The sequence below is a fragment of the Cetorhinus maximus genome, chromosome 13 (assembly GCF_964194155.1).
Source record: "Cetorhinus maximus chromosome 13, sCetMax3.hap1.1, whole genome shotgun sequence".
Classification (NCBI taxonomy): domain Eukaryota; kingdom Metazoa; phylum Chordata; class Chondrichthyes; order Lamniformes; family Cetorhinidae; genus Cetorhinus; species Cetorhinus maximus.
The window spans coordinates 17,338,822-17,365,887 of record NC_135891.1 but is presented as its reverse complement, the minus strand read 5'-3'; the positions used below and the strand labels follow the sequence as shown (position 1 = coordinate 17,365,887).

General features: G+C 42.7%; 2 protein-coding genes across 2 annotated transcripts in view; both read right to left on the bottom strand.

The window, feature by feature from the left end:
• Positions 1 to 15,773, bottom strand: part of mtg2 (mitochondrial ribosome-associated GTPase 2) — a 60,916-nt gene extending 45,143 nt beyond the window's left edge. Inside the window, exon 1 of the mRNA XM_078555049.1 lies at positions 14,747 to 15,773. The gene's annotated coding sequence lies outside the window, so the exon portion shown is untranslated. The remainder of the gene's footprint in view (positions 1 to 14,746) is intronic.
• A 5,142-nt stretch (positions 15,774 to 20,915) lies between these two features.
• Positions 20,916 to 27,066, bottom strand: part of LOC144689151 (calcium-responsive transactivator-like) — a 45,701-nt gene continuing 39,550 nt past the window's right edge. Inside the window, exons 9-10 of the mRNA XM_078556283.1 lie at positions 26,021 to 26,140; positions 20,916 to 21,052 (exon numbers count right to left, since the gene is read on the bottom strand). Of these exons, the coding sequence (XP_078412409.1) occupies positions 20,916 to 21,052; positions 26,021 to 26,140 (257 nt within the window). The remainder of the gene's footprint in view (positions 21,053 to 26,020; positions 26,141 to 27,066) is intronic.

Genomic DNA, 27,066 nt, shown 5'->3' with positions numbered 1-27,066 from the left:
AAAGATCTAATTAATCTAAAGGGGGTGACAGCCTCTAGGAAAAAATGTGTCCAGGTAACTCTCTCCTCCCCTGATGCCCTGCAATGTTTGCAGCTTGGATTCCAGCTCAGCAACTCTGAGCCAAAGTTGATCAAGCTACAAACACTGACTACAGATATGCTTGTCCGGGACTGCAATGCATTCAACAAACTTCCACAAGCAGTCATGGCACACCACTTGGAATGAGATAAAAAGCCACAGACCTGAAACATTATCTCTGGCCGGGGGATTCTGGCTGCCTTGTGGCGGGACCCACGGGGTCCCCACATCTCCCCACAGGGAGATTCAGTGGCCCAGCCAAAAGTCCATTGACTTTCGGCAGGACTGGATGATCCCGGTGGTGGGCGGGGCCGGCAAATCCCGTCCTCCGTTCTCTCTCCACAAATGCTGCCAGACCTTTTTTTAAAAAAATTCATTTGTTGGACGTGGGCTTCGCTGTCTGGGCCAGCATTTATTGCCCATCCCTAGTTGCCCTTGAGAAGGTGGTGGTGAGCTGCCTTCTTGAACCGCTGCAGTCCATGTGGTGTAGGTACACCCCTGCTGAGTACCTCCAGCATTTTCAGTTTTTATTTGGGATTTCCAGCATCTGCGGTATTTTGCTTTTGAATCCACACTGTCTGAGAGTGCTACCAACTCAGGCATGGCTGACTGCTAAAATATTTAAAATACATTACAGAAAACTCAGAGCTGGCATTAATCAGAAGCCATAAGAACATCAGATCATCAGAAATAGGAGCAGGAGTAGGCCATGTGGCCTCTCGAGTCTGCTCTGCTGGTCAATAAAATCACGGCAGGTCTGATTGTGGCCATTAGCTCCACTTTCCTGTCGGTGCCACAATCCCTCGACTCCCTCATAGATCAAAACTCAGTCTAACTCAGCCTTGAATATATTCAATGACCCAGCCTCCACTGCTCCCTGCGGAAGAGAATTCCAAAGGCTAACCGGAGAGCAGAAATTCCTCCTCATCTCCGTCTTATTTCAAAACTGTGCTCCCTCCTTCTAGATTACCCCACAAGTGGAAACACCTTCTCAGCATCTACCCTGTCAAGCCCCCTTGGGATCTTATATGTTTCGATGAGATCACTTCTTATTCTTCTAAAGTCCAATAAGTATAGGCTTCATCTTGCTCAACCATTCCTCATATGACAACTCCTTCATCCCAGGAATCATTCCTAGTGAACCGTCTCTGAACTGGCCCCAGTGCAAGCATATCCCACCTTAAATAAGGAGACCAAAATTGTATGCAGTACTCCAGGTGTGTCTCACCAACACCCTGTACTTCCCTAATTTTATACTCCCTCTCCATTGCCATAATGACCAATATCTGCCTTCCTAATTACTTGCTGTGTCTGCATGCTAACATTTTGTGATTCATGTACGAAGACACCCAGATCCCTCTGTACTGCAGCATTCTGCAGTCTCTCTCCATGTCAATAATATTCTGCTTTTCTATTCTTCTCACCAAAGCAGACAAACTCACAATTTCCCACTATGATAAAAGCAAAATACTGTGGATGCTGGAAATCTGAAACAAAAACAGAAAATGCTGGAAAAACTCAGAGGTCTGACAGCATCTGTGGAGAGAAAAACAGAGTTAACGTTTCAAGTCCGTATGAGAGTCATACAGACTCGAAACTTTAACTCTGTTTTTCTCTCCACAGATGCTGTTAGACCTGTTGAGTTTTTCTAGCGTTATCTGTTTTTGTTTCACAATTTCCCAGATTATAGTCCACCTGACAAATTTTTGCCCACTGACTTAACCTGCTTTATCCTTTTGCAAACTATTGGACTGGAATTTTACACCCTCCTACCCCAACCCCTACCCCACAAGTGCAGGATTGAGGCCTTTAAATGGCCAAACAATGGTCACTTAAGAGCCTCCTCTCTCCACCACTGGGAATTTACCAGCCAGTGCCACGTGTCCAGTCCGCCAACAATCTATGTACTTCAGAAGGCCCCCAAGTTAATTCTTCCCTGCCCCCAGGTTTTCCCACCCCTTGCTCCGATGGCCCTGTTCCCCCACCACTACCACCCCCCAACCCCTTCACAAGGACCTACCACCCTGGCCCCGGCGAGATCATGGACTTACCTTTATATCCGGGCTCCATCGGTGGTGTGTCCTCTTATGGACTGCCTGCAGTCTCAGCTGTGGCCACCACCCCCAGTGACGCTATTGGATCAAGAGAGCTGCTGGCTCTAATTGGCCAGCAGCTCTTGGGGGAGGACTCCTCTTGGAAGGGGCAGGAGGCCTATCTCGAGGCAAAAACCTGATGGCCATTAAATGGCTGCAGGGTGTGACCATTGTGTCCTCACAATTTGCTTTTTTACCTATCTTTGTATCATCAGCAAATTTGGCTACAAAACACTCAGTTCCTTCATCCAATATTAATATAGATTGTAAATAGTTGAGGTCCCAGCATCGATCCCTGTGGCTCCACACTAGTTACAGTTTGAAAATTACCCATTTATCCTGACTTTGTTTTCTGTTAATTAGCAAATCCTCTATCCATGCTAATATATTGCCCCAACACCATGAGCTCTTATCTAATGTAGTAACTTTTATGCGGCACCTTATCAAATGCCATTTGGAAATTCAAACACATTACATCTACTAGTTCCCCTTTATCCACTCTGCTTGTTGCATCCTCAGTGAACGTTAATAAATTTGGCAAACATCATTCCCCTTTCATAAAACCATATTGACTCTGCCTGATTGCATTATGATTTTTTAAATGGTTTGCTACTACTTCCTTCATAATGGATTCCAGCATTTTCCCAATGGCAGATGGCAGACTGACCAGTGCCCAGGACAGAGGGGTGCACACGGTGCCAAAAACTGGGGCCCAGGGGACCCAGACTCGGTGTTGTAACAGAGTCCAGAGTGAGGAGCCAGGCCTGAAAGACTTTTTTTAAATCAGAATCGTCAACCTGAAAGTTCCGATTTTTTAAAAGCTGGATTTTCAGCTTAGTTTCAGTGAACTGCTGCTTCGAGTGCTTTGTGGTTTCTGGCGGGCTTTTCAAAATCGGTACCATGAAGCTGCCAAAGGTCAGAAGCAGCAACAGCGTTCTTGATTGAAGATCTGTTTGAAAGCTGGGAAGCCCCTTAATCATTTTATAGCTCATCGGATGCTGGGGGGGCGTTGGGGGGATGTGTGGGGGAGGAGGGGGTTGAGGGGGTGAGGTAAGGGTGGGGAATAAGGTGAGGGGTTGAGGGGGGTGGGGGTGGGGTGGCGAGGGAAGGAGGTAGGGGTGTGAAGCGATGGGGTGTGGGTATATGGGGGCGAGGTGAGGGAGTAGCGGTGTGTGGGGGAATGAGGTGAAGAAGTGTGGGTGGGGTGGTGAGGTGAGGGGATGCGGGGGTGTGGGGGGGGTAAGGTGGGTGTCTGTGGGAGTTAGCGGTTTAGGGGGGGGTCACTTTTAAAGTTTAGTATCACAAAATCAAATAAAGCACATGGCTCAAAATTCGCTTTTGAATTTAAACCAGCATGCAAATAGCAGTCTAAATTTTCATTATGCCCTAAAGTAGGCATAATTCTGATGACATGCTATGTTGATGTATCAGAGGCTTCAGGATCTTGGGCCGCATCAAAAGAAACGTAAGAAACTAAAAACAGGAATTGATGCAAAACAGAATCCTGGCCCAGCAATGGCCAGACCCACCACAGGAGATTCAAAAAGTCTACTGGCAATCCCAGCAGCGGTCGGGGCCAGAAAACCCCAGGGTGTAAACTCATTGCTAACTATGTTAACTAGTGTTAACTATTGCACATTTTACTGCTCTTGCAAAGTCTGGAAATGAAATGCCTATTTGTCACTAGGAGGTTGATTAAAGAAAAGTTTTACAAATCTCCACTCATTCCCAGGTTCACCCCAGATAAATTCACAGTTTAAAACACAATTTGTATGACAGCTTCTGGGGGAAGTGGAAACAATCCAGTTCTTGAGTTAAGGCCATACTGAGTTTCTGTACCATGTATCGTTCTTGTCTGAAAAATTCAGATCAATGTACATTTTTCCTGAGCTGCTGGTACATGTGAGATTGACAAATCCTGGGGATAGTGTCATTAGCATAAAAGAGGCAGATGCCATTTATTGTATATTGTGGGTTGGTGCCAGAGAAGTTAGAATGGTAAGGTTGTATTAAGAGTTGAGTTGTTTTGTAAATGTAGTGATTTCTTTGTAGTCACTTTCCTAATATCAGTTGATTGCTCTATGATTAATTATCCTTAGAGAATCAGCTTTGGGCCTCCAATTTCACCATTGCTACTGTCACTCTGCCAACTGCGTGCAGGTCTAATGATAGGAACACAAAACCTACTTTTATACAGCACCTTTCACAATGTCTCAAATCTCTTTACAGACAATTAAGTACTTTTGAGTTGTAGTAGTCACTCGTATAATGTAGGCAATGTTATCAAAAGGCAGAGCAGGCTCGAGGGGTCGAATGGCTTACTCCTGCTCCTAATACATATGTTCATATGTCATTTTGATGGATGAGATAAGCTGGGCTGGATGGCCTTTGTCATCCATAATAATCTTGCGAACAGGGGATGGAATCATGGCTGGAGTTGTGTTTATTTTGTTGCTTCTAGAAGTTTCCTGAGCAGGCTTGGTGGGGTGAAATCGCCAGGGCAGGGGTGCGTAGTGGGTTCATAGTGAATCAGTAACCTGTTTTACACTGCACATGATTCTCAAAAGTCTTTTCCATTGACTTCAATCTTGTCCTTTTGTTTACTTACTTATGATCTTGGTGCTTTTATGAGTTTTTTGATGTATTAAAATATTGTGATAAGATTGTGTGGCAGGGTAGATATTGAAAATATATTGTAGTGAATAGCAGCAATCAGCAGAGTCCTCAGACATCGTGATCAAGAAAACAGATACAATGTGAACCATTCAGTCTTTGTGTTCTGGCCTCTTAAAAGTTGTGTCGCACAGAGACATCTGAGGACTCCAACTCTTCTTACTGACAGTGAAGACCCATGTTGTTAAATCAGTCTATTTTGTTGCTCAAGAGTCATTTCATCTTTATACCCTGTGAGATTACTGATAAAATAGAATCCAATTACACCCCTTGTATGAAATAATTATATTGAATAATATCATGGACCCAGGCAGTCTTCTACTTCTACAGAATGGAAAGGATCTTGTGCAGTTTACCTAGATTGCAAGTATTAATCTTCTCTCAAATATGAATTTACTGTCATCGTGTCCATTTGATGCAATGTGCAGAACATATTAATGAGGGCCGAGGGTGTCACCAAAGTCAGTGTTATCATCTGCACAGTGTTATAAATAACTAATGGTATATTTTCCTGTCAAATTAATAATATTGTATGATGCTGAAGTAAAATTTGTACTTTCTGGCTTGTTTAAGTCACGGTGGGATCACCTATAGGGTGTACACAAACTAACACTGCATTATATCATTGCTGTTCTTAATGCTAGTGACCCATGCTACATATATATTGGACAATATTTGTGACCAGATGCCAACAATTGGCATAACCATTTTATTAGGAACTTTCTATGATTGTTTGGTGAATTAATTGGTGGATCTGGAAAGGGGAAAAATATCATGCATGATTGAAGCGGGGGGCAGGGTTAGAGGGGTGGGGGGAGATAACAAATAAGATGGCTGGAAACTGGAGAAGCACCAGGGCCCATGATTTCTCTCCCTGGCCCTGAGACTAACTGGCCTGTAGCTGGCTGTTTTCTGTCTTTCTCCTTTCTTGAATAGAAGCGTTACATTTACAGTCTTCCAATCTAGACTCTAGGGAATTTTGTAAGATTACAACTAATGCATTCACTATCTCTGCAGTCACTCCTTGTAAGATCCTAGGATACAGGCCATTGGGTGCAGGGGACTTGCCAGCCTTGAATTCCATCAGTTTTCCTAGTATTTTTTCTCTAGTGATAGTGATAGTTTTAAGTTGGGGAGGTGGTGGCATAGTGATATTGTCACTAGACTGTTAATTCAGAGACCCAGAGTAATGTCCTGGGGACCTGTGTTCAAATCCCACCACAGCAGATGGTGGAATTTGAATTCAATAAAAAAATCTAGAATTAAAAGTCTGACGATGACCATGAAACCATTGCTGATTTTCATAAAAAGCCATCTGGTTCACTAACGTACTTTAGGGAAGGAAATCTGCCATCCTTAACTGGTCTGGCCTACATGAGACTCCAAACCCACAGCAATGTGGTTGACAAATGCCCTCTGAACAAGGGCAATTAGGGATGGGCAATAAATGTTGGCCCAGCCAGCGACACCCACATCCCATGAACAAGTTTAAAAAAAGTTCCTCCCTCTCTTTTGCTCCTTGATTTTTCTTCTATTCTTGGGATGTATTTTGTGTCTTCTACCGTGGAAACAGGTACAAAATATTTGTTCAAAAGTCTCTGCCATTTCCTCGTTTTCCATTATTAATTCCTCAGTCCCATGCTGTAAGGGACCAACGTTTACTTTAGCTCCTCCCTTCCTGATGATAACCCTAGAGGCTAACCAGAACCAATAGGATCTGAGGTGGGACTTGGGGAGAGAAAATTTAAATTAGTGGCTAAGTCAAAGTAGAATTTTTTTTAAAACACTGAAGAAGTAGAGAACTTTAATAAAGATTTAAATGCAACTTTAACTTACAACTGTTTACTACAAATTGGTGTAGGTTTGAAATAAAAGAAGAGATAAACAGTCAAAAAAATCTCTTTACATAATCTGTGGTTCATAGGAAAACTGCTAACAACGACAGGAGAAAGAAAGGAAAGACAAAGGGCTTGATTTTCCCACTGGGAGTGGGAAATAGAAGTCATTATTTCTGGATCCTGAATCTGCCCTGTGGTGGTGGTAGGGGTGGGGAACAGTCAGTCATGAGGATTTTCATGGGGTGCCATTAATTGGCATGGAAACAAGCTCTATATCCAATTAAGGGCAGCAGACAGGTTCTTGTACCTTGAAGACCAATCAAAGGCCTTCCATTTTGGAGAGGAGTAGGAGTAACAGGCTCCGATGGAAGGTAAGTAACAGAGAGGGTGTTTCAACATGGAGGCGCCGTCTCTCCTATGTTTTTTCATCTTTAGTTTAAAAAAAAAGATTCAGAAGCTCGGGGGAGGGGAGAGTCCCTCTACAGGATGGGCTGTAGCTGCTCCCTACCCAGGCAAGCAGGGACAGCAATCCACCAGCTGGCCGCCTCCTGTCACCTAAACTGACCCCCTCTGGTGCATGAACATGGAGGCTGATTGGAAAATCCTAGTCGGCCTCCTTTAATTGTACTAATTAGACTGTTAACAAGCCTAATCAGCTACCCACCATGTGTGGTTGGGTAGCCCTGCCAGTTTTGATTCCCCCTCCATAAAAATGGGAGGCAGCTTGGAGCCAGGGAACCAACATACCAGCTTTCAGCCTTGTCCTCCTCCGAACCCGATCCCTGAAAATTCAGCCCCATAAGTGGATCAGAACAAGAGCAAATGTCGATGTTGTGTCATTGGTCATTAAATGGACAGTATCAGCAGGTAGATTCCCGCCCGCCCCCCCCATCTTTCTCACCCTCATGACACAACAGCATTAGCCTAGAGATTGGGTGAATGCAAAAGATTTGTTGCATTCCGCATGAATAGATAGCCTGACACATTCATTATTCCAATCCCACACACGAAAATATCCATTTGAATCAAATAGCAGACAGAGAGCTGCCAGTGATTATGAAACCATCATGCAAACTGAGTAAAACAAAAACAGAATTACCTGGAATAACTCAGCAGGTCTGGCAGCATCAGCGGAGAAGAAAAGAGTTGACGTTTCGAGTCCTCATGACCCTTCTGCTGAAGGGTCATGAGGACTCGAAACGTCAACTCTTTTCTTCTCCGCCGATGCTGCCAGACCTGCTGAGTTTTTCCAGGTAATTCTGTTTTTGTTTTGGATTTCCAGCATCCACAGTAGTTTTTTGTTTTTATGCAAACTGAGTAACTGCTTTCACAAGACGCAGAGAGAAAAAGGAATAAGTTGGAAGGAGAAACTGAGGCAAAATTATATATATATAAAGATCCGCACGTGCTATTCGAGGATAGCAGAGGCACTGAGAATGACTCAAGTTATTGTTTACAACTCTGGAAGTAACTACTGAACCTGTCATATTAGGGCAGTTTCAGTGGTTACCTGCAATACCCAGAAGTCGAGGTGCTCCATGGGACCATGAATAGTTTCAGTAGGTTGCTATATAGAATCGTATACTTCCAAAAAAAGTGTCTATAATGGCTCCATCGAGATCTAAACCACACCGTTTTTTCACCTGGAACAGAATTCTACTCAAAAGAACTCCAAATCCCACTGACATCGCCACACATATTGTGCCCAATGTTTCAAGTTTAAGGACAGCAGTGCTTCTCAGTGTCTGTTCTTTATTGAACTTAATGTATCATAGCTGCCCCCAGACATTCCCTTATAGCAGAAGTCACATGACTATGGCAAGCTAGGTAGTAGACCTAGTAATGATTGCATTTCAAAACCCAAACCACCCCCTTTTTATACCGAACAAAAGATCCATACATCCCCCTTTTCCTAGTGAACAAAGGACACATTTGCATGCACGATGATGTATAACTGTGAGTTACCCAAGTTACCCACTATACAACCACTGTTCTCATGCATTAACAACTGTTTGTTCTACCAGTCAGTCTCTGTACATACAGAGTCTTTAAATGGTGCAGGTCTCTTAATGCTACATGTGCGGGTTGTCATTGCCCATTCATCTGGGTGATGTTCCTTGTCTGGAGAGAGTGTCATTCGTGTGGTACTTGATGCCATGGCAACTTGTGTTGTTCCATTGCAGTTGTTGGGGACACATGGACCTCTGGGATTGATGATAGTTCTGCACACAGTACAGCTGGTGAGATCTCTTCTTCCTGACCGGCCAATTGCTCTGGAGCAGCAGCTTCATTAGTTGTGCGTATATGCCTGCAGTTACACCGGTATATTTGGTCATTCACTTTCACCACGTACGATTGAGGTGACAATTTCTCTACGCATGTCCCATGTTTCCACATAAGCTGACTCCTGTTGAGAGCGTTGAAGGCTTGTACCCTGACCGGCTCTCCAATGCTCAGCTCTGGTAATGATTTGGCAGTCCTGTGAAACTGAAATTTGGCTTTCTGCTGTTTTACATTGATTTTTTTCACCCACGCCTGTAACTACTTCTAGTTTCAGTAGCTTTTTTGCCATTGGAAGTATAGTTTCTGTGCACCATGACATTAGTCTTTGGACTGGACTACTTTCCATGCCTTCAGTCGGTGTGTTTCTCCACTGAAGGATTGCTTCGTATATGTGTGTGCAAGATATGCTTGATTTCTTGATGATTCTTTTGGTGATTTTCACTGCTGCCTTAGCCTTTCCATTCATCTGGGGATATGTGGAAATCATGTGTAGTGTTGAATTTCCCAATTCTTTGTAAGTCAACTGAATTATTTGCTTGTGAACTGAGGGCAATTGTCACTCATCACAATGTCTGGAGTGCCATAACGAATGAGGTGTGTTTTTAAGCATTTTATTGTTTCTCCCGTCGTCAATGAAGTCAGCTGGTTTAACTCCCCGTAGTCAGAATAGTAGTCTATAGTGACAAGATAATCAGTTCCTGCCAAAGTGAAAAGGCCTACGCCCAGCTTCATCCATGGTCTGTCTGGGATGTCATGCGTTATCAATGGCTCTCCAGCTTGTTTAGCTTGGTACTTATTACACGCACTGCACTGGCCTATGTGGTCTTTAATTTCATTGCTCATGTTTGGCCAGTAGAGCACACCTCTTGCCTTTCTCAGAATCAATTCAATTCATTGATGGCTCGCACAGATGTGCTTCAGCGTCTCTCCTCTCATCTCCTTAGGGATGATGACATTATTTCCCTTGAACAAGATGCCATCCTGGGCTGTCAATTCATCTCTCCATGCCCAATATGCTCTTGTGATCACAGGTGTGTCCTTGATGCTCTCAGGCCATCCTTTCATCACTACTTCTTGTAGTGCTTGGAGAATCACACCGTGTTGGGTGGTTCGCTTGATTTGTGCAAGGTGCTTGTCTGTCAGATTCAATGTCTCTGCTGGGTTGATGACTTCCAGATCATGTCGAGCTTCACATCGAATCTGGAAAATTTCACATTCTGTTGTAGCTCAACCTTCTTCTCGGGGGTGCACTGCTCTTGACAGCATGTCTGTGATGCACATCTGTTTTCCTTGCTTGTATGTCACGTCCAGATGATAAACGAAGTAACATTCTTTGCAAGCACTTTGGAGCAGATAGTAATGGTTTGTGAAAGATGCTTTGAAGTGACTTATGGTCAGACTCCACTGTTACTTTGTCTTGCCCAAGCAGGTATTGATGAAAATACTCATGCAGAAACAATAGCCAGGCACTCTTTCTCAATTTCGCATAGTATCATTCTATTTGTGATAGTGCCCTGGATGCAAATGCAACTGGTTGTCCTTGCTGCAGTAGGGTTGCTCCTAGATCTATCTCACTGGTATCACACTGCAAGGTGACTTCATCATTGCTATCATAGTACTTCAGCACTGGCATTGCCATCACTAGTTATTTGATTTTAATGAATGCCATTTCTTGTTTTGTTTTCCAATACCACTGTACCTCCTTGCGTAATGGTTCACGCTCTGGTGACAAATTAGGCAAAATTTTTGCTAAATAGTTAATGAATCCAACAAATCATTGCACTGCTTTCACATCTGTTGGTTGCAGCATAGCTGCTACAGCTCTCACTTTGTCAGGATCTGGGCAAAGGCCTTTTGCTGTCAGTATATGACCTATGTGTTTGTCTTTAGGCATCTTCAGTTGCAATCTTTTCTTGTTCAGCTTCAGGTTCATCTGACAAGCTCTCTCTAGCAGTTGTATTAAATTCTGATCATGGTCCACCATGGCTTCTTCCATTGTGCCCCCACATCCATAGACTAGTAGATCATCCAATATGGCTTCCACTCCGGGAAGATTACTGACTATCTCATATTATCTGCGTTGATACGCTTCTGGAGCCGTGGAAATGTCAAACGGCAGCGCAACCATTTGTATCTCCCAAACAGTGTCCAGAATGTCATTAGAAAGCTGCTGCTTTCATCCAGCTTCACTTGCCAGTAACCATCCTTCGCATCTGGGGTAGTAAAGATCTTTGCCTTGGCAAGCTGCAGCAAAATTTCTTCGATGGTTGGCATGGGTAGTGAGATCTCTTCAGCACTTTATTTAGACCCTTTGGATCTAAGCATACTCACAGCTTCCCATGTTGTTTCACCGTGACCATGCTGCTAATCCAGTCTGCAGGAGTTGTCACTTTCTTGATCACGCCCCTCTTTTCCAGCTCCTCCATCTGGTCTTTTAGGCTTGACTTGAGAACAGCTGGAACTCTTCTCGGCAGATGCTGAATTGGTCTTACACTGATCTACTTTGAGTCGATATTCTCCTGGTAGACGTCCCAACACTGTAAACACATCTTTGTTTTGCTATACATGTGTTTGAACTGATATTTCACAAGCTCCTCTAGGATCTGTCTGACGTTAATGGTTTTGTGTGCTGTGACATGTTGTGAATCTCTGTTGGCACGTTCAGGGTTACCAGTCTAAGCTTTAGATTTGTTTCAGCTGAAATGAGTGGCTGTTGTGTCCCATCTATGATCTGGAACTCTAATATCTTCCTTCTTGCCATTGTATTGGGCTCTCAGACTAAATCGTGCCATCATAGAGCCTCAACCTTACTTTCGAGGGTTTCATTTTCTGATCACCATGTTGAGCCACTTTGCACAGGTCTGTGAAGGTCATGATGTTGCAAGACGCACCAGTGTCTACCTGACATCTCTTGTTTGCTTGATACACTCACTCTGCATCATAACTGTAATAGTCACAAACCATTTGTCACCTATCGACTTGACAGAACCAACCTGTTGTATCGTGTACAGTTCCTCATCAGGCTCTTCTGCTGATATCTCTCCAGTGGCCTTCTGTATGAGCTTGTTTTGCTTCTTTCTAGTCAAACACTTGTGTGCGAAAAGATTTGGCTTTGTGCAGTTAAAACACTGTTTCCCCATGCTGGGCAATCCTTCTTTTCCTTTCTATGATGTCATCCACAGTATCTGCATCCTGCTCTTTGTCTGCAATTACTCTGCTCTTTCAGCCTGGAATATCTCTCAGAATAATGTAAATCCTGGTCTGTTCTGCTTTACATGTGTTTTAACTGACATTTCAAAAGCTCTGCATTTCTACACATGTCTATCATTTTCCTGAGTATAACTTGTTCCTCTTTCAGTAGACTTCCTCTCACTGCGGGGTCTCGTATGCCTAAGACTATACGATCTTTAATCAGGTCATCTTTTAGCTCTCCGAATTCACATGATTTTGCCAGCTGTGTTGCTGCAGTCACATACTGTTCAATGGACTTGTTTTCACCTTGAGCTCTAGTGTTGAATGCATAGCATTCATAAGTATGTACACTTGGGGTTCAAAACATTCGTTCAAGGCTTTCAAAATCTCTGCCGTCTGTTTACTTTGTTCATCGGCTAGATTTGGAGTGGTATACACTTTGTAGTAGTCCCTCCCCAGCAGTGTGAGAAGTGTGGCTACTCTCATCAATTCTGGCTTATTATGTAACTCTATTCCGAGCTCATAGTTGTGCCATTGCAACTGGAAAACTGCCAATTCTGCTTTGTATCACCTTTCGTTTCTACTGGAGCTGCGATTGGAAAGTTTACAAAGTTTGCCACGTTCACTCACCAAGTATTTACTTGCAGCCTTCGGTATGTGTTTGCTTTTCTTAGTTCCCTTTCAGCATCTTTTTTGCAGATTTATGTCTTTCTGAGCTGTGTCTTTTCCACAGCAGTTCCAGACTTCAAAAATCTGTTTTATCTCCATTTCCTGACACCATGTTTCAAGTTTAAGGACAGCAGTGCTTCTCAGTGTCTGTCTCTGTGTGAGAATCTTTATAATGTATCATGACTGCCCCCAGACAGTCCCTCTTGGCAGAGATCACATGACTATGGCAAGCCAGGTAACAGGTAACTTAGTAATAATTGCATTTCAAAACCCAAGCACCCAGTGTCCTTGCCATCATCCCTCTTGCTAACAATGCTTGGGAATTATAAAAGAAAAGCATACCAATCTTGACTTCATGCAGGAAATTCTAGATTATATAAGAGCAAGACCCTCTGGCTAAAAGTAAACCTCATCAGTGCTTTGAGAAAAAAAACAAGAAGAAATATAAATCAAAATTCCTTTTGTTCCAGTCTTCCTGCTGAATACTTTAAATGTTCCCGTTTATTTTTGATGGCAAAGGAACCGATTTGGAATAGTTGAGCAAGATGAATAAAAATTAAAATCAGGAGCGTTCTCAGACAATCATGTCATTCAGTTAATTTGGCTCTCTGTCCTTTGAGGTTCGAAAACTTCACCAACTTATTCTGCTCAATTTCTTTGCATATTTTTGGGTTCTTCAAGACAACAGGTTAGAGCACCAGGGAAATGGAATACTCTCTCATCATTAGTATCAGGCACTCTGAAATTGGGGATCATGCAGACAAGCTACATAGTAAAGCTCCCTTGTTACTTTTTCCTTAGCCTTAGAAGAGTGCCTTATGCTGCACCAGTGTGACACTGCAAGTTCCCATACTAGCAACACTAACATCATGTAATACCCATACAACCAGTACAGAGGAGACAGTCTTCCAATCAATATGTGTCAGTCCCTTCCAACACTCATTGTTTGAAACAAAAACATTAAAAGAGAAAAATCTGAAAGGATGTTAATCATAATTCTTCATAAATTTAATTATAGAATTATCCAATGCTTGACTTAACTATAAATGGAGTATGTGGCAAACAAATTTAGTTGAAACTCAAAGTGATCCAATATCTTCAATGATTAGAAAACATAGTTAAGAGAATGGAGTTAATTACAACTCTTTGGGAAGGGCAACATATATGTTATGTTGCTCATCTAACCTGGATTGGAATAGGGGAATGAAAAGTGGAAAGAGAACCATTTGTATATGAGGCATGCCAGCCTTATTATCAGAACAATTATACTCCTGATGGATGGTGCTACAAAAATGCCATTTCAACTTTCACCTCTATCCTTACAATGTTTTCTGTCCAGCTATTATAGATTGAAAAGCTCAGAATCCAGATGCTCAGCTGTTGGTCTAAAAAAGTACCCCAGCTGATCCAGTTTGCAAAAGATTTTTCTGGCGTCCAAAATGGATCAGTAGAACTAGACTGTAAATAATTTCTTTAATCTGCACCTTGGTTTCTATGGTCTGCAGGGAACTGATTAATGCCAAGATATTCTTTCAATTTAATAGAACCAATATAAGATGTGGGATAGTGGATGAATATCAAATTGCCTTGATGTGTCTGCCCAATTAATGCTAGTGTGATTAATTCCACACTGCCCTCAAGCCATTTAGTCATCTTGATCATTATTAATGATTGCAGAATCCAAGAAAGGGCCATGGTCAGGGATGCAGCCAGGTTAAAGCATGGAAGGGAAGTTACGGCATTATAACATTCCTCTTGAATATATTTAACCGAGGAATAATTTAAGACATGACGTCAAAAGGGGAGATTCTGACTGAATGATTCCCTGAGGATTGGAGAAAGCCCAGGGCATCCTAACCAGTCACCAGATGTACCCGCTAAAGACGTTGTCTCTGATGCCCGAGATTGTGCTGCTCTCACCTGTATGCAGTACCTCCAAAGCTGTGCCAGAGGCCCGTTTCTGATTTGAAGTCATGGTGCTGGCAGTGTTGATTTGCAGTCCCACACTCACGTCTAGCACCTCAGCTGGATTGTTGCACTGAGCACAAAGAGAAAGAACAACTGAAGAGATACATCTTCCAGAGTGTGGGAACAAATCATCAAGTGATTGATTTTTTCACCACTCCTCACTACAAATAAATATCTTGTAGAGGGAATAAAGCCTCATGAGCACTACATCAAATAAATAAGATTATGTCTCAGGCTTCTAAAGGGGCTCTTAGACAAACACTGCAGAGATGCAGATGGATACATTGTGGAATACATCATCAAATGGAAGGTGGCACAACATTAGACAACACTGAGTGCTGCTAGTTATTATAGGGAATGTCTGAGTGGTCCCACATTTTGATGTTGTAATTGCTTCCTATTTTCAAGTATCTACTTTTACCCCATGCTGAAGAATCTGTTGATTGGGTAAGAGAAAGAAAAAACTCTTCTATATTATTGTTTTAATGATGATCAGGATGATTAGCTTTTTTGAAATTCAATTTTGGTCTCACAGGAATCACTACTCTGGCATTTCTGAAAATCTTAAGGAAAACACATCTATATTGCATGTAGGCAAGATATCTCCTGTTGAACTATACTTTAAAATCTATAATAACATAGACCTGGGGGTATATGTAAGCAAGTCTTTGAAGGTGCAGGACAAGTAGAGAAGACAATTAAAAGGGTATTAAGGATCCTTGGCTTTACAAATAGAGACTTAGAACACAAAACAAGGAAGCTCTGCTGGATCTTTAGAAAACATTGGTTGGGCGTCAACTGGAGCACTCTGGCCAATACTGGGCACTATGTCAAGGCTTTAGAAGGTGCAGAGGAAATTTACTAGTACGGCACCAGGGATGAAAGACTTTAGTTATGTGGAGAGATGTGAGAAACTGGGGCTTTTCCCCTTACAGCAGCAAAGGTTAAGAAGACATTTGATAGAGGTTTGCAAAATCCTGAAGGGTTTTGATAGCGTAAATGAATAAAAACTCAGGGCAGTGTCCTAGGCCCAACCATCTTCAGCTGCTTCATCAATGACTTCCCTTCATCAAAAGGTCAGCAGTAGACATGCTCTCTGATGATTGCACAGCGTTCAGCATCAGTCGCAACTCCTCATATACTGAAGCAGACCATGCCCACATCTAGCAAGACCCCGACAACATTCAGGCTTGGGCTGATATGTGGCAGGTAATATTCTTGCCACACAACTGCCAGGCAATGACTATCTTCAACAATAAATAATCTAATCACCTTCCCTCGATGTACAATAGCATTACCATTGTTGAATCCTCCACTTATGGGGGGATTCCCCATAAGAATCCCCCACTGGCAACATCCTGGAAATTACCATTGACCAGAAACTTAACTGGACCAGCCATCTAAACACTGAGGCTGCAAGAACAGGTCAGAGGCTGTGCATTCTGTCGTGACTGATTCACCTACTGATTCCCCAAAGCCTGTCCACAAGGCACAAGTAGGAGTGTGATGGACTAATTTCCACTTGCCTGCAGCTCTAGCAACATTCAAGAAGCTCGACACCATCTATGGCAATGCAACCCCTTGATCAGTACCCTATCAACCACCTTAAATATTCACTCCCTCCACCACCAGTACATAATGGCTACATTGTGTAATAACTAAAAGATAACAACTGTAGTAACTCGCCAAGCCTATTTCGACAACACCTCCCAAACCCACGATCTCTACCATACAGAAGTGCAAGGGCAGTATGCACATAAGAACATTATCACCTTCAAGTTCCCCTCAAAGTCATACAGCATCCTGTAACAAATGTGAGGTTTAAAAGATTGTTGTAGATCAGGAACGTATCTTTAATTTAGGGTAATATGGAGGAATGAAGGGGGCCATATGACTTGTTCTGAATTCCGTCCGACAACAAGCTTGTTAAAGTGGGGGACCAGGTTGTCTTATTGGGAAGTAGGTGCAAGATATTTACACCTGTAAATAATGATCCACTGTGTTGACAGTGGATAGCCTGTTAGTCCCCCATGTCACAGGCCAATTTAGGAATGGCAGGTACTCTATACTTTAAACTGTCAATTTAATTCCAAGCTAGAATGGAGTTTGGGGTCTAAAGGATAGCTAATTAGCATTCCTACCTGGATACAAGGCCCATGTGATTCACATTGCCACAGAGATTGGCTTTGAGAGGGGAAGAGTCCAAAGGAAGCCATTGTAGGATCAGACTGCAGGTTTTCCTGAAATATCACTGAATCTCACAGACAGGATCAGTCTGCAAGAATCTGAGAGAAAGAGAAAGAGAAGGAGAGAGAGAGAGAGAGAGAGAGCAGAGAGATAGAGACAGCAAGTCTTTATTGTTCACCACACAGTGTGCAGGTGGGAGCTCACACTTGAATTAATGTGACCAAGTTCGTGAGGGCTTAAACAAAGCTGGGAGATGCAGCTAACTTGGCTAGAGAGAGGGATCTCCAATTCATCCCTCACTGTGAATGTCAGTTCTGGGATAGAAGTTACCTGGCTGGAAAAGAAAAAAGGTAAGGGAAGCTTTGGACTGGTTCTTGGAGAGTGAAGTGTCCACTTAAGGAACAAGGTAAAGTATGACCATGGTGATGGATTTTTGATCATTGTAAAAGTTAAAGGAGGGATCTTTTCTATGATTTAGAGTGTAAGTTGCCAACTGAAATAGTATTTAGTGAATTTTGCTTTTAGTTGGTTTGTTACAGTAAAAGTCTTAAAACTCAAAATCTTGTTGTGTGATCCTTTCAGTCATTCATTGATAACTTTTTTAAAGAAATTCAAACTTCCAGTCTTTATGGGGATCGTGACAATCCTGACTTTTCCATATATTACCATTCCTCATCATCACTGGGTCAAAATTCTGGAACTCCCCACCTAATAGTATTGTGAGAGTACCATCACCAAACAGACAGGAGTGGTTCGAGAAAATAGCTCACTACCACCTTCTGTAGGACAATTAGAAATGGGAAGTAAATACTGGGGGGAATGCATGTATCCTGGGAGTGAATAATTTGGTCCTAACAACATGCATGACATTACATTAGTCGGTTATTTCCCAGATTCAATTATTCCAATGTTCTCATGGCCAACCTCCCATCTTCCACCCTCACTGAAGTTAAGCTCATTCAAACCTCTGCTGCACATATTCTAACTCGTAGCAAGTTTCATTTCCCATCACCCCAGTGCTCGTTAAGCGACATTGACCAACAGCTCAATTTTAAAACTCTAATTTTTGTGTTGAAATCCCTTCATGGCCTCACTCCTTCCTATCTGAACTCAGTAGCGCAGGCACTGTGCACTCTGTGAAAACAGTAGAGTTGGCTTCATGCCTTGTCTGAACCCTGCAGCCTGCTTGACAGTGACTAGATCAAATTACACATCACAGCGTGTCTTATTCTCCATGGGGACCAATCAGAAATCTGGTCCAGCCCACTTGCGTTGCAAATGGACACCACCATCTTCTTTAATCTCAAATGAGGCCCTAGCATCATCTGTAGTAAGCTCAGCTTCCTTTTTTGCTGGCCAACAGTTCCTTTTGTATCGTTAAGTCTTGGCGAAGTCTGCCAAGACTTAAAATACTCTTCCTTGTGTAGGTAGGTTCTTCTAGTGCCTCTTTTGTATGCTGCTCAAGAACATAGGAAATAGCAAGATAAAAAATTTACCTTAAGATTGTTATCAGAAAGTCTTGGAGTGGGACTTCTGTCCTCCAGTCTAATCCCTCTGTAACTCCAACACATTTTCCAGGGTTGAGGCCAATTACATGCATAGGGTGATTTCCCAAATGTATCTCTGCTGTTCAGAGGGAGCCCACCACTGTGGGCATGGTGCTTCAGCAGGGCACTCATTGCAGCACCTAAAATGGGTGTTGAAGAGAGGACAGAGCCTCTAAAATGTTCTTGGCTCTGAATGAGCCCAGTGCCAAAACAAGCCAGCAGAGATTAAGGGAGGGAGAGGTGGCCAGATAGTATACCTTTCGACAAGTAAACAGGATCCTCCCTGCCTCAGAACACCAAATCCCTTTACAGCTTTTCTCTTAGTTGTCCTTCCTCTAACAGCAGTACAAAGGTGGAAATGATGCGGGTTAGGAGAGACGAAGAAAATAGTCCTGTTCCTTTGGTGTCATTTACACATAGCTGAATTGGCGGCTGAAAGAAAAACATCGCTCATTCATTTTAAGAGGAAGGAAATGACAGTAGGCCTCCTTGACCTTCCAAACAAGTACTTTTCTAGAACTGCCTAAAACAGGCTGGATTTTCAATCGGGACAGTAACTGGGCATGGGTCCTGACACCACACGATGTGCTTTAGGGATTCCCAACACAATCTTCAATGCTGCAGCTAACTAAAGGCCCTGGAGCTGGCTTGCCATCCAAGCAGGGACTTTGGGGAGGCTCCCAATGGTGAAGGGCCAATGGGAGACCGGCAGCTTCACAGGCCAAGTGGGAGCTGCTGATGTGAACATGTAGACAGCAAGGGATGTGAAGGTGAGTATGTTTTAAAAAGCCACAACTGCCTGGTCATGATCTTGGAGTGGCAACAGGGGAGCCAGAGGACACAACTATGGCCCAGCAGCGGCTGTGGGTCCAAGTGAGGCAGTCCTTCATGAGATCTATCGCTCCTCTCCCATCCCCTTCTGCCCTGAGCCCAATACGTTCATTGCTGACTGGAAATTCCAGGCAGCACAGAAACAGGGCCTTAAGGGATCCATTAATTAACAATATTTCATCTCAGTTGGTTGCCCACTGCTTGCTGGCAGGCAGCTGATTCGACCCACGCCACTCTCATTAAAAATGGCTCAGGGTCAGAACCATGACAACAAATGGGCACAGAGCCCAGCGGTGCCAAATTGCTTGCCTGCCTGATGCCAATCCAAGCTCAAACCCTTTTAAAAATCCAGCCCCAATGTGTGCATTCTTATAAGAAAATCTAACCTAGTTGTTTAATAGACAATGAGACAGTCCTTGTCTAAATTCTGACCCCTTGATCTCTCTCCCCCACAATCAATTAGAAACAATGTTAAAGAAGACATTGCACTCTTTAACTTTCTGTTCTGGGTTCCCTCAACCTCTAAGTAGCATGTCCTGCATACACTGCCTCCTTCTTGCACTCTTGTGTAGAAATAAATACTCATCATGCACTCTCCCAATTATCTCATCCTTTCCTGGGACCTCATAACTATTACCATTCTAACTTACCATTCTATCATCATAAAATCTAGACTTTTGAAACTTAAGTCACCTAACCGCCACATCTAGATACTTTTCAGCTTCCTATATATTTGGTTGAAAATTGTTGGTGGGCTGCATTATTGGTCTTAGCCCTTTCCCTAGTGTTCTTAATTTAAAAACACATAAAATATCCATTGTCTTTGCATAACTCAGAATTCCAGCATTAATTATTGATGTACGTATGTAGAAATGAAGAAACCGTAGGCTTCCTAGTTTAAAAAAATAGACAACAAGAAAATCTGGCAACATTACACCAAAACAGTCAACATTTTTTTTTTAAAGTAATGCATTAAAATCCAACATTTTAGATTCTAGAAATGATAATGAAGTTGACAATTGGAATGATCATAAAAAATTTGATTTTATAATTTAAAGGAGCAACCATTGGACAGTAATCATGTTTATTTCCCTCTCCCCATCCACAGCTTTTCAAAACCAGGACATTTTTTAAAAAATAATCAAAAAATGATATTAAATGGTACTTCTTGTTGGATCCTAGAGCATGAAACTCATTCAATGGTTAAGGAATGATGCACAACATAATCCTATTTTTGCGAAGAATGCATTTTTCTGGTTTTGAAAACAGCCAAAAATATTCGAGGAGATAATCTCTTGGAAGGACTGGTGGGTGGGTGGGTGGGTGGGGGTTGGCAGAGTGTGGGAGGTGTACTAATGAATCACAAATGGTTTGCTTTGCCTTAGAAGAAAGTCTTACATTTATATATCACTTTACAAGAGCCCTGGACGTGTCAAAGCGTTTTACAGCCAATGAAGTACGTTTGAAGCGTCATCACTGTTGTAAGAAATGGCAAAATGATTTTTTTTAAAAAAAAATACTTAAGAACTGTACAATGAAGTAAATCACAGGATGATCTATCTTGCCTGTTCATATCCATAAGGCCTCTGTTGCTGAGCTGAGGGCCCTGGCTGAGCAGTTCTGTAACTTCCATATTGCTGTCCCTGTCCCTGTTGGTAACCTGGATACTGAGAAGCGGCTCCCTGGGTTGGACCTGGAATTTTACAGCATGCTTTTAGTAAGACAGATGGCTCCACAACATCCTTATTCTTGTTTTTAAATTCAGAAATCACAGGAACGGTAGAGTTACATTTTTTAAGGAATATACCATTGGTGATTGCTATGAAAAAATAATCCCACAACGTACCAAATTAACATTCGAGCATGTTTGGGTCCTTACATCATATCCACAAAAAAAACTGTGGTGTCTCAAGCGGGCGTGAGAGATTACATCAGGTACCACATAGAAATCTCTGATGGCTTTGAAGGGCAACACACCATGTGGTGTGGCACTGCGCCATGCAGACCAAGTTGGTTCCAGATTCACTGAGGAACTAATCTCAGCCATGGCAGAACAGGGGTGCTACTCTTGGGCTCAGCATTTTCAGGCTAGGAAAAGAAGAAAAGATGAGGACACCTCAGCCCTGGTTTTAATGGTCCTTTTGATCTCTTAACATATCGACATTTGAAATAATTGTAGTACTGTTCACCGTACTACCTTCAACCCAGGAGTTAGGAGATAAAAACGTACTTAGCAGTGAAGTTCAAGCTTACATTGTGCACTGAGTGTATACTAGGTTTCATTTTGAGCGGAGATTATCTCAAAAAATATTTATTGCATGGCTGAACATTTTTCTCAGTAGTGATTAAAAAAATTGAAGGGACCTGTAGAGTACAATTTATACAGCAGGCTATTGCAAACCTCAAAGTTATAGAAAATTTTAAGTTAACTTTTTAATTCATCTCCAAAAACTTTTCACTACATGCCTGAATCCTCTGGAGTTATTAGACAATTAGTATGTTTACATCATTCTTGTTAGCAGGGGTGTAGTGCTACTGGAGCACAGCTCCGGAACCTCCTATGTAAAGGCTTTAATTTTCACTGCTGGGTGGTAAACTCTCCTTTACTGACTGGCCATCTGTTATACGCCCCACTTGATTTTTCATTCCACTGATCTCAGTGGAATCCACTCCATTAATTGTCTGACTGGATTTTCAATCTGTTGAATTTAATTCTGACCGCCTCCAATATTGAAGCTACTTGTTTCCAGGAGTAACACATGCAGGGCGATGTATCTCATTGATGGCAGCAATCAGAAATGAAGGGAAGTCCGCTCGCAACCATATGGGGCTGCGTGACTTGTGACGCAGAGGCAGCCAGCGCGGGGACCATGTCGAGTGAATTCTACCTGCGTTATTATGTGGGGCACAAGGGCAACTTTGGCCACAAGTTCCTGGAGTTTGAGTTCAGGCCAGACGGGTAAGAGTTGACCAGGGTCCAAGGCCTCACACTGCTGCTGCTGAATGCCTCTGAGTCAATGTGCAGCAGCAGCAAGAGCCTTAACCCTCCTGTACAGCTCCCTGCCTGTAAAAAAAAATACGGACCTTACTACTCCCTGCACACAGTTTTCTCATAAAGAGGCGTTTCAGGGTCTTTGAAACTCAAGGTTCCTGGGATCTAAAGCAGCATCAATAACCCTAAACACCCTGCTACGTTTTCCCACTGAACATTAATTCCTTGGCTGTGATGGCTGAGGATGTGAAATGCAGTATAGTGCTTGTATTCCCTACTGGCAGCTTTACATGGAATTTACAGCACAGAAACAGGCCATTTGACCCACTTCATCTATGTTGGTGTTTATGTTCCACACAAGCCTCCTCCCACCCTTCTTGGTCACACTATCAAGGTAGCCTTCAGTTTCTTTCTTCCTCATGAGTTTGTCAAGTTCCTTGAATGTATCTATGCTAGAATCATAGAATGGTTACAGCACAGAAGAAGGCCATTCAGCACATTGTCTCTGTGTCAGTTCTCTGCAACAGCAACCTCAGTTAGTCCCACTCCTCCACCTTTTCCCTGTAACCCTGTAAAATCTTTTCTCTTCAGACAATTATCCAGTTCCCTTTTGAAAACCATAATTGAATCTGTCTCCACCATACGCTCAGTCAGTGCATTCCAGATCCAAACCACTTGTTAAATAAAGAAGTTTTTCCTCAAGTTGCCTCCAGTTCTTTGGTTAACCACGGGCAGAATATTGAGCTCGGCAGGCGGGCGTGCGCCCAACCCGGCCGAGTGTAAAATGACGCACGTTGACGTCAGGTGAGCGTCCTACAATATTTCATTCGGCGGGCACGCGCCAGAGTCAGCAGCACGCCTGCCGACAATTAAAATGCCTATTAAGGCCATTAAAAAGGTAATTAAATTCAAATTTATGCTGCAAGGCCAAGCAGCCTTTGCACTTCTTAGGAAGCCTCATCCACGGGCGGGATGAGGTTTCCTAAAGCAAATAAAAATAAAATAAAAATTTCACATTTGAATTAAAAGCATGACCCTGCTCATGTAACAGAGTCACATGAGGGGAGATGTTTTGTGACATTTTTATTCTCTTCATTTTTTTTTTTAAACAGCACTTCACCTCCCTGAGGCAGCTCCGTGTCTCAGGGAGATTGAAACGCTCTTTCGCGCACATGCGCGAAGTTCACGCTAGGCCTGCTTGCCCTCCTCCCCCCTCCCGCATAGGCAATGCTCCTGACCGCCCCTGCCCGCCCCCGCTGCGCACCCCCGCAAAGGGCAAAATTCTACCCCACCTTAGATTCTTCACCTTCTGCCGATGGGATATTCTCCCCATTTACTCAATCCAGACCCCTCATGATTTTGAACACGTCTAACAAATCTCCTCTTAGCCTTCTCTTCTCCAAGCAGAACAGCTCCAGCTTCGCCAATCTATCCACATAACGTCCTCGGAACCATTCTGCACCCTTTCTAAACCCTTCGCATCCTTCCTGTTGAGGCTGAACCACTGTTAAATGAAGGTTCATAATTTACTTGCTTTTGCGCTCTGTGCCCCTATTTTTAAAACCCAGGATTCAGTATGATTTATCTCAAGTTGCCCTGCCAACTTCAATGATTTATGCGCATAATTAACCAGGTCGCTCAGCTCCTGCATTTCCTTTAAAATTGTACCCTTCATTTTATGTCACTTCTCCTCGTTCTTTGGCCAAAATATATCACTTCACATTTCTCTACATTAAATTTCATCTGCCGCGTTTCCGCCCATTCCACCAGCCTGTCTATATCCTCTTGAAGTCTATCGCACTCTTCCTCACAGTTCACAATACTTCTAAATCTTGCATCATCTTCAAATTTTGAAATTGTGCCCTGTACACCCAGGTCTAGGTTATCAATATAAATCAGGAAAAGCAGTGGTCCCTCTAAAGACCATCGCCCAGTCAGAAGTAAGTAAAGTCTTCTGTATTGCATGTTTTGAATACGCTTGAATTAAATAATTAATGAAATTCTAGCTATGTTATAGACTAATGATTCAAAATACCGCATGGTTCAAAATAAAATGCCTACCAGCACTAATATTTTTCACATATAAAGCATAGTTTTACTGACATTTGGGGACTCAAATGATTAATACATAGGAAAGCAATGTAATAGTAGATTTAGAAGTGATATGACCAACAGATTTGCTTAGAGCTCTAGCACCTCAAAATTTGGCACTACACCCCTGCTTATTAGAGGTCTTCGTACTTTGAGACTATGTTCCATAGTTTATCGGTTGTGGATATGGAGGTACTTGAGACCAATTATGAACCTTGACAATGACATCCTAGTTAGGTTGAATGTCATTAAAGTTTGGATTAAAACAAAACTCAAGTGTCGATATTTCTACATCGGACTCACATTTCCGATGCATACTAATCTGAATATACCTACCAATCACGCTGGAGAATTTGTTTAGAAGCAACGATTTTCAATTGCAGCATTTAGCTTGGTGCTGGGTGATAATACTATAAACTTGAAAGTTTTTTTTTAGGAGAAATCAAAAGTCGCTATGTCCATAAAAAACTGCAGTTATGATAAACTTATAGAATCAAGACACCTTTTCCATGGAAAGTCATTTTTATTGTGGCCAACGTCTGGCCCAGTGTTTCAGAAGTCTTTGCCTTTTCTATGTTAAGCCAAAATCCCTTTACCATACAATTATCAATTATCCAGCCTCCTTTCTGTCATCTCCGTTGAAGATCTAATTTTCATCAAGGGACGAATCTCAGTTGATAGCACGTGTTTTGATGATAGATGGAAGCAGACACCTGGTTATGTGCTCCAAATAACAGTTCATTTGTGTGGCTCTTGATCTCACCTATATGTTACTTGCATCCCTTCCTCCAGTTGCATCTAGACGGCCCAGGCGGGCTAGCGAAAGGGAGAGAAGTGACAGAGGCAGAGATCAGATGGTCTCAATCTTGGTGACAAAGAAATCTATGTGCTCCCTCACATTTGTTGTTGGAAGTGAGGGACAGGGGAGAGGGGCTCAAGATGACAGTTTGCAGTAGAGAAAAGAAGTTGGGGGATGCCCTTGCATTTCAAGTTGATCCTGGAATAGTGAGCGGTTTTCACAAACAAGAGCAGGACCAAATAGAGCTTTATGTGGTCCAATCAGATCTGGCAGTGAATGACTAAACCATTTGTCTGCCTCATCTGTTCAAGTCTGCGTGCCTCGGTCTTAGGGAGCAGAGAGGAGGGCAGGGGAACAACCAGGGTGAGAGGGAGCAATGGTTTTTATTAAACTGCTGTTTTGATGTTAATGTAAGCAAGTTCAGATGTGCAGACATGAATGTTGCGACAGTATAATCCATGAATCAGGTGCATTAGAGCATGAGATACATGCGTTGAGACATGTTTGGTTGTTGGTAAGCTCAGACAAGATAATGCCAGCAAAATAATGCAATTCTGCCAGCTGTATGTTGCAATCCACAATGTCAGACCAGTAAATTGCACCCTTAAAATGCATAGTTATAAGATCAAGCCAGTCTGGTAGCTGCTGAACTGATCCAAACATCTGTCTAGTTTACTTGTTTTGGAAATTATGGTATGACAAAAGGTCAGTTAGTACATCATGCATTAACTACAAATTAAATGTTCTGAATTCATCGCTAGCTTTTTTTTTGCTCTCACCGTATCCTTGTTGCTGTCCTGGGTAGCTCTGCTGGCTGGGATATTGCTGCTGGGAATAGGTTTGCTGCTGGGCTGGTCCCTGCTGGTAAGCAGTCTGCTGTTGGGTGTACTGGGAGTTTCCTAGAGATAAACGATGAAACAGGCTGTCAGACTTATTGTCCTTACTATCAAAGAACCAATACATGGTCCTTTAAATCCTCCAACAATTAAAAGGACACTTTCATTCTTGAACCAAGCCAAGAGAAATTCTGAGGTACAACATTGTAGATATCGCAGCTTCCAATTGCCAGTGACCTGTTAGAAAGTGTTGGTTTTTGCATGTCAGATAAGGACAGTATCAAGCTCAGCTGTGGAATGAATCACTTACAGCATTCATTGACATGTAATATACAGGCAAGATATGCATTGATACAACACCATGCCCCACCCTCAAAACAGCAGCCACTAATGCACCTGTGAGAATTTTTCCCACTTTCTTGGGCCTAAGGCTCAATTTTAACTCTATACAAGTGAATGTGTTTTGAGTGATTTTAAAACCTCGTCCTTAGTGTCTATTAGCACTGAGTAATGGGCTACCATTGGAACTCTGACCACTAAACACTCGGATGCATTACACCTTAATAGTTGGCAGACACAAAACACCTTCATCCCATTAGTCAGGGTTGACTTCAATCCAATTCAGTTCCAAATTCCAGTCCAAGAAGTAAAAGGTGAATATTCCAATCCCACTTAATTATCTGGTCTGTACCCATCATCTCACCCATCAATACTCCAACCACTGCCCCCTTTCAAAAGCTTGACTTTGCACACAGTTCAGTTGCTGCTCTTCATAACATGGCTGTTGGCTTTACTTAACATTGCCTGGCAAGTTGAAGATTTAATCCAGCAAAGCCAGGTTATCATGGGCCATATTTTACATTGGGGGGGGGGGGCGGAGCAGGGCGCTTGCCCACCACCCCCACAACCCCAGAAGGACAGTCGGTCGGAAGGGTACAGGTTTATAGAAGGAACTAAAGTCAATTGGGGGGAGGATTGATGGAAAGGGA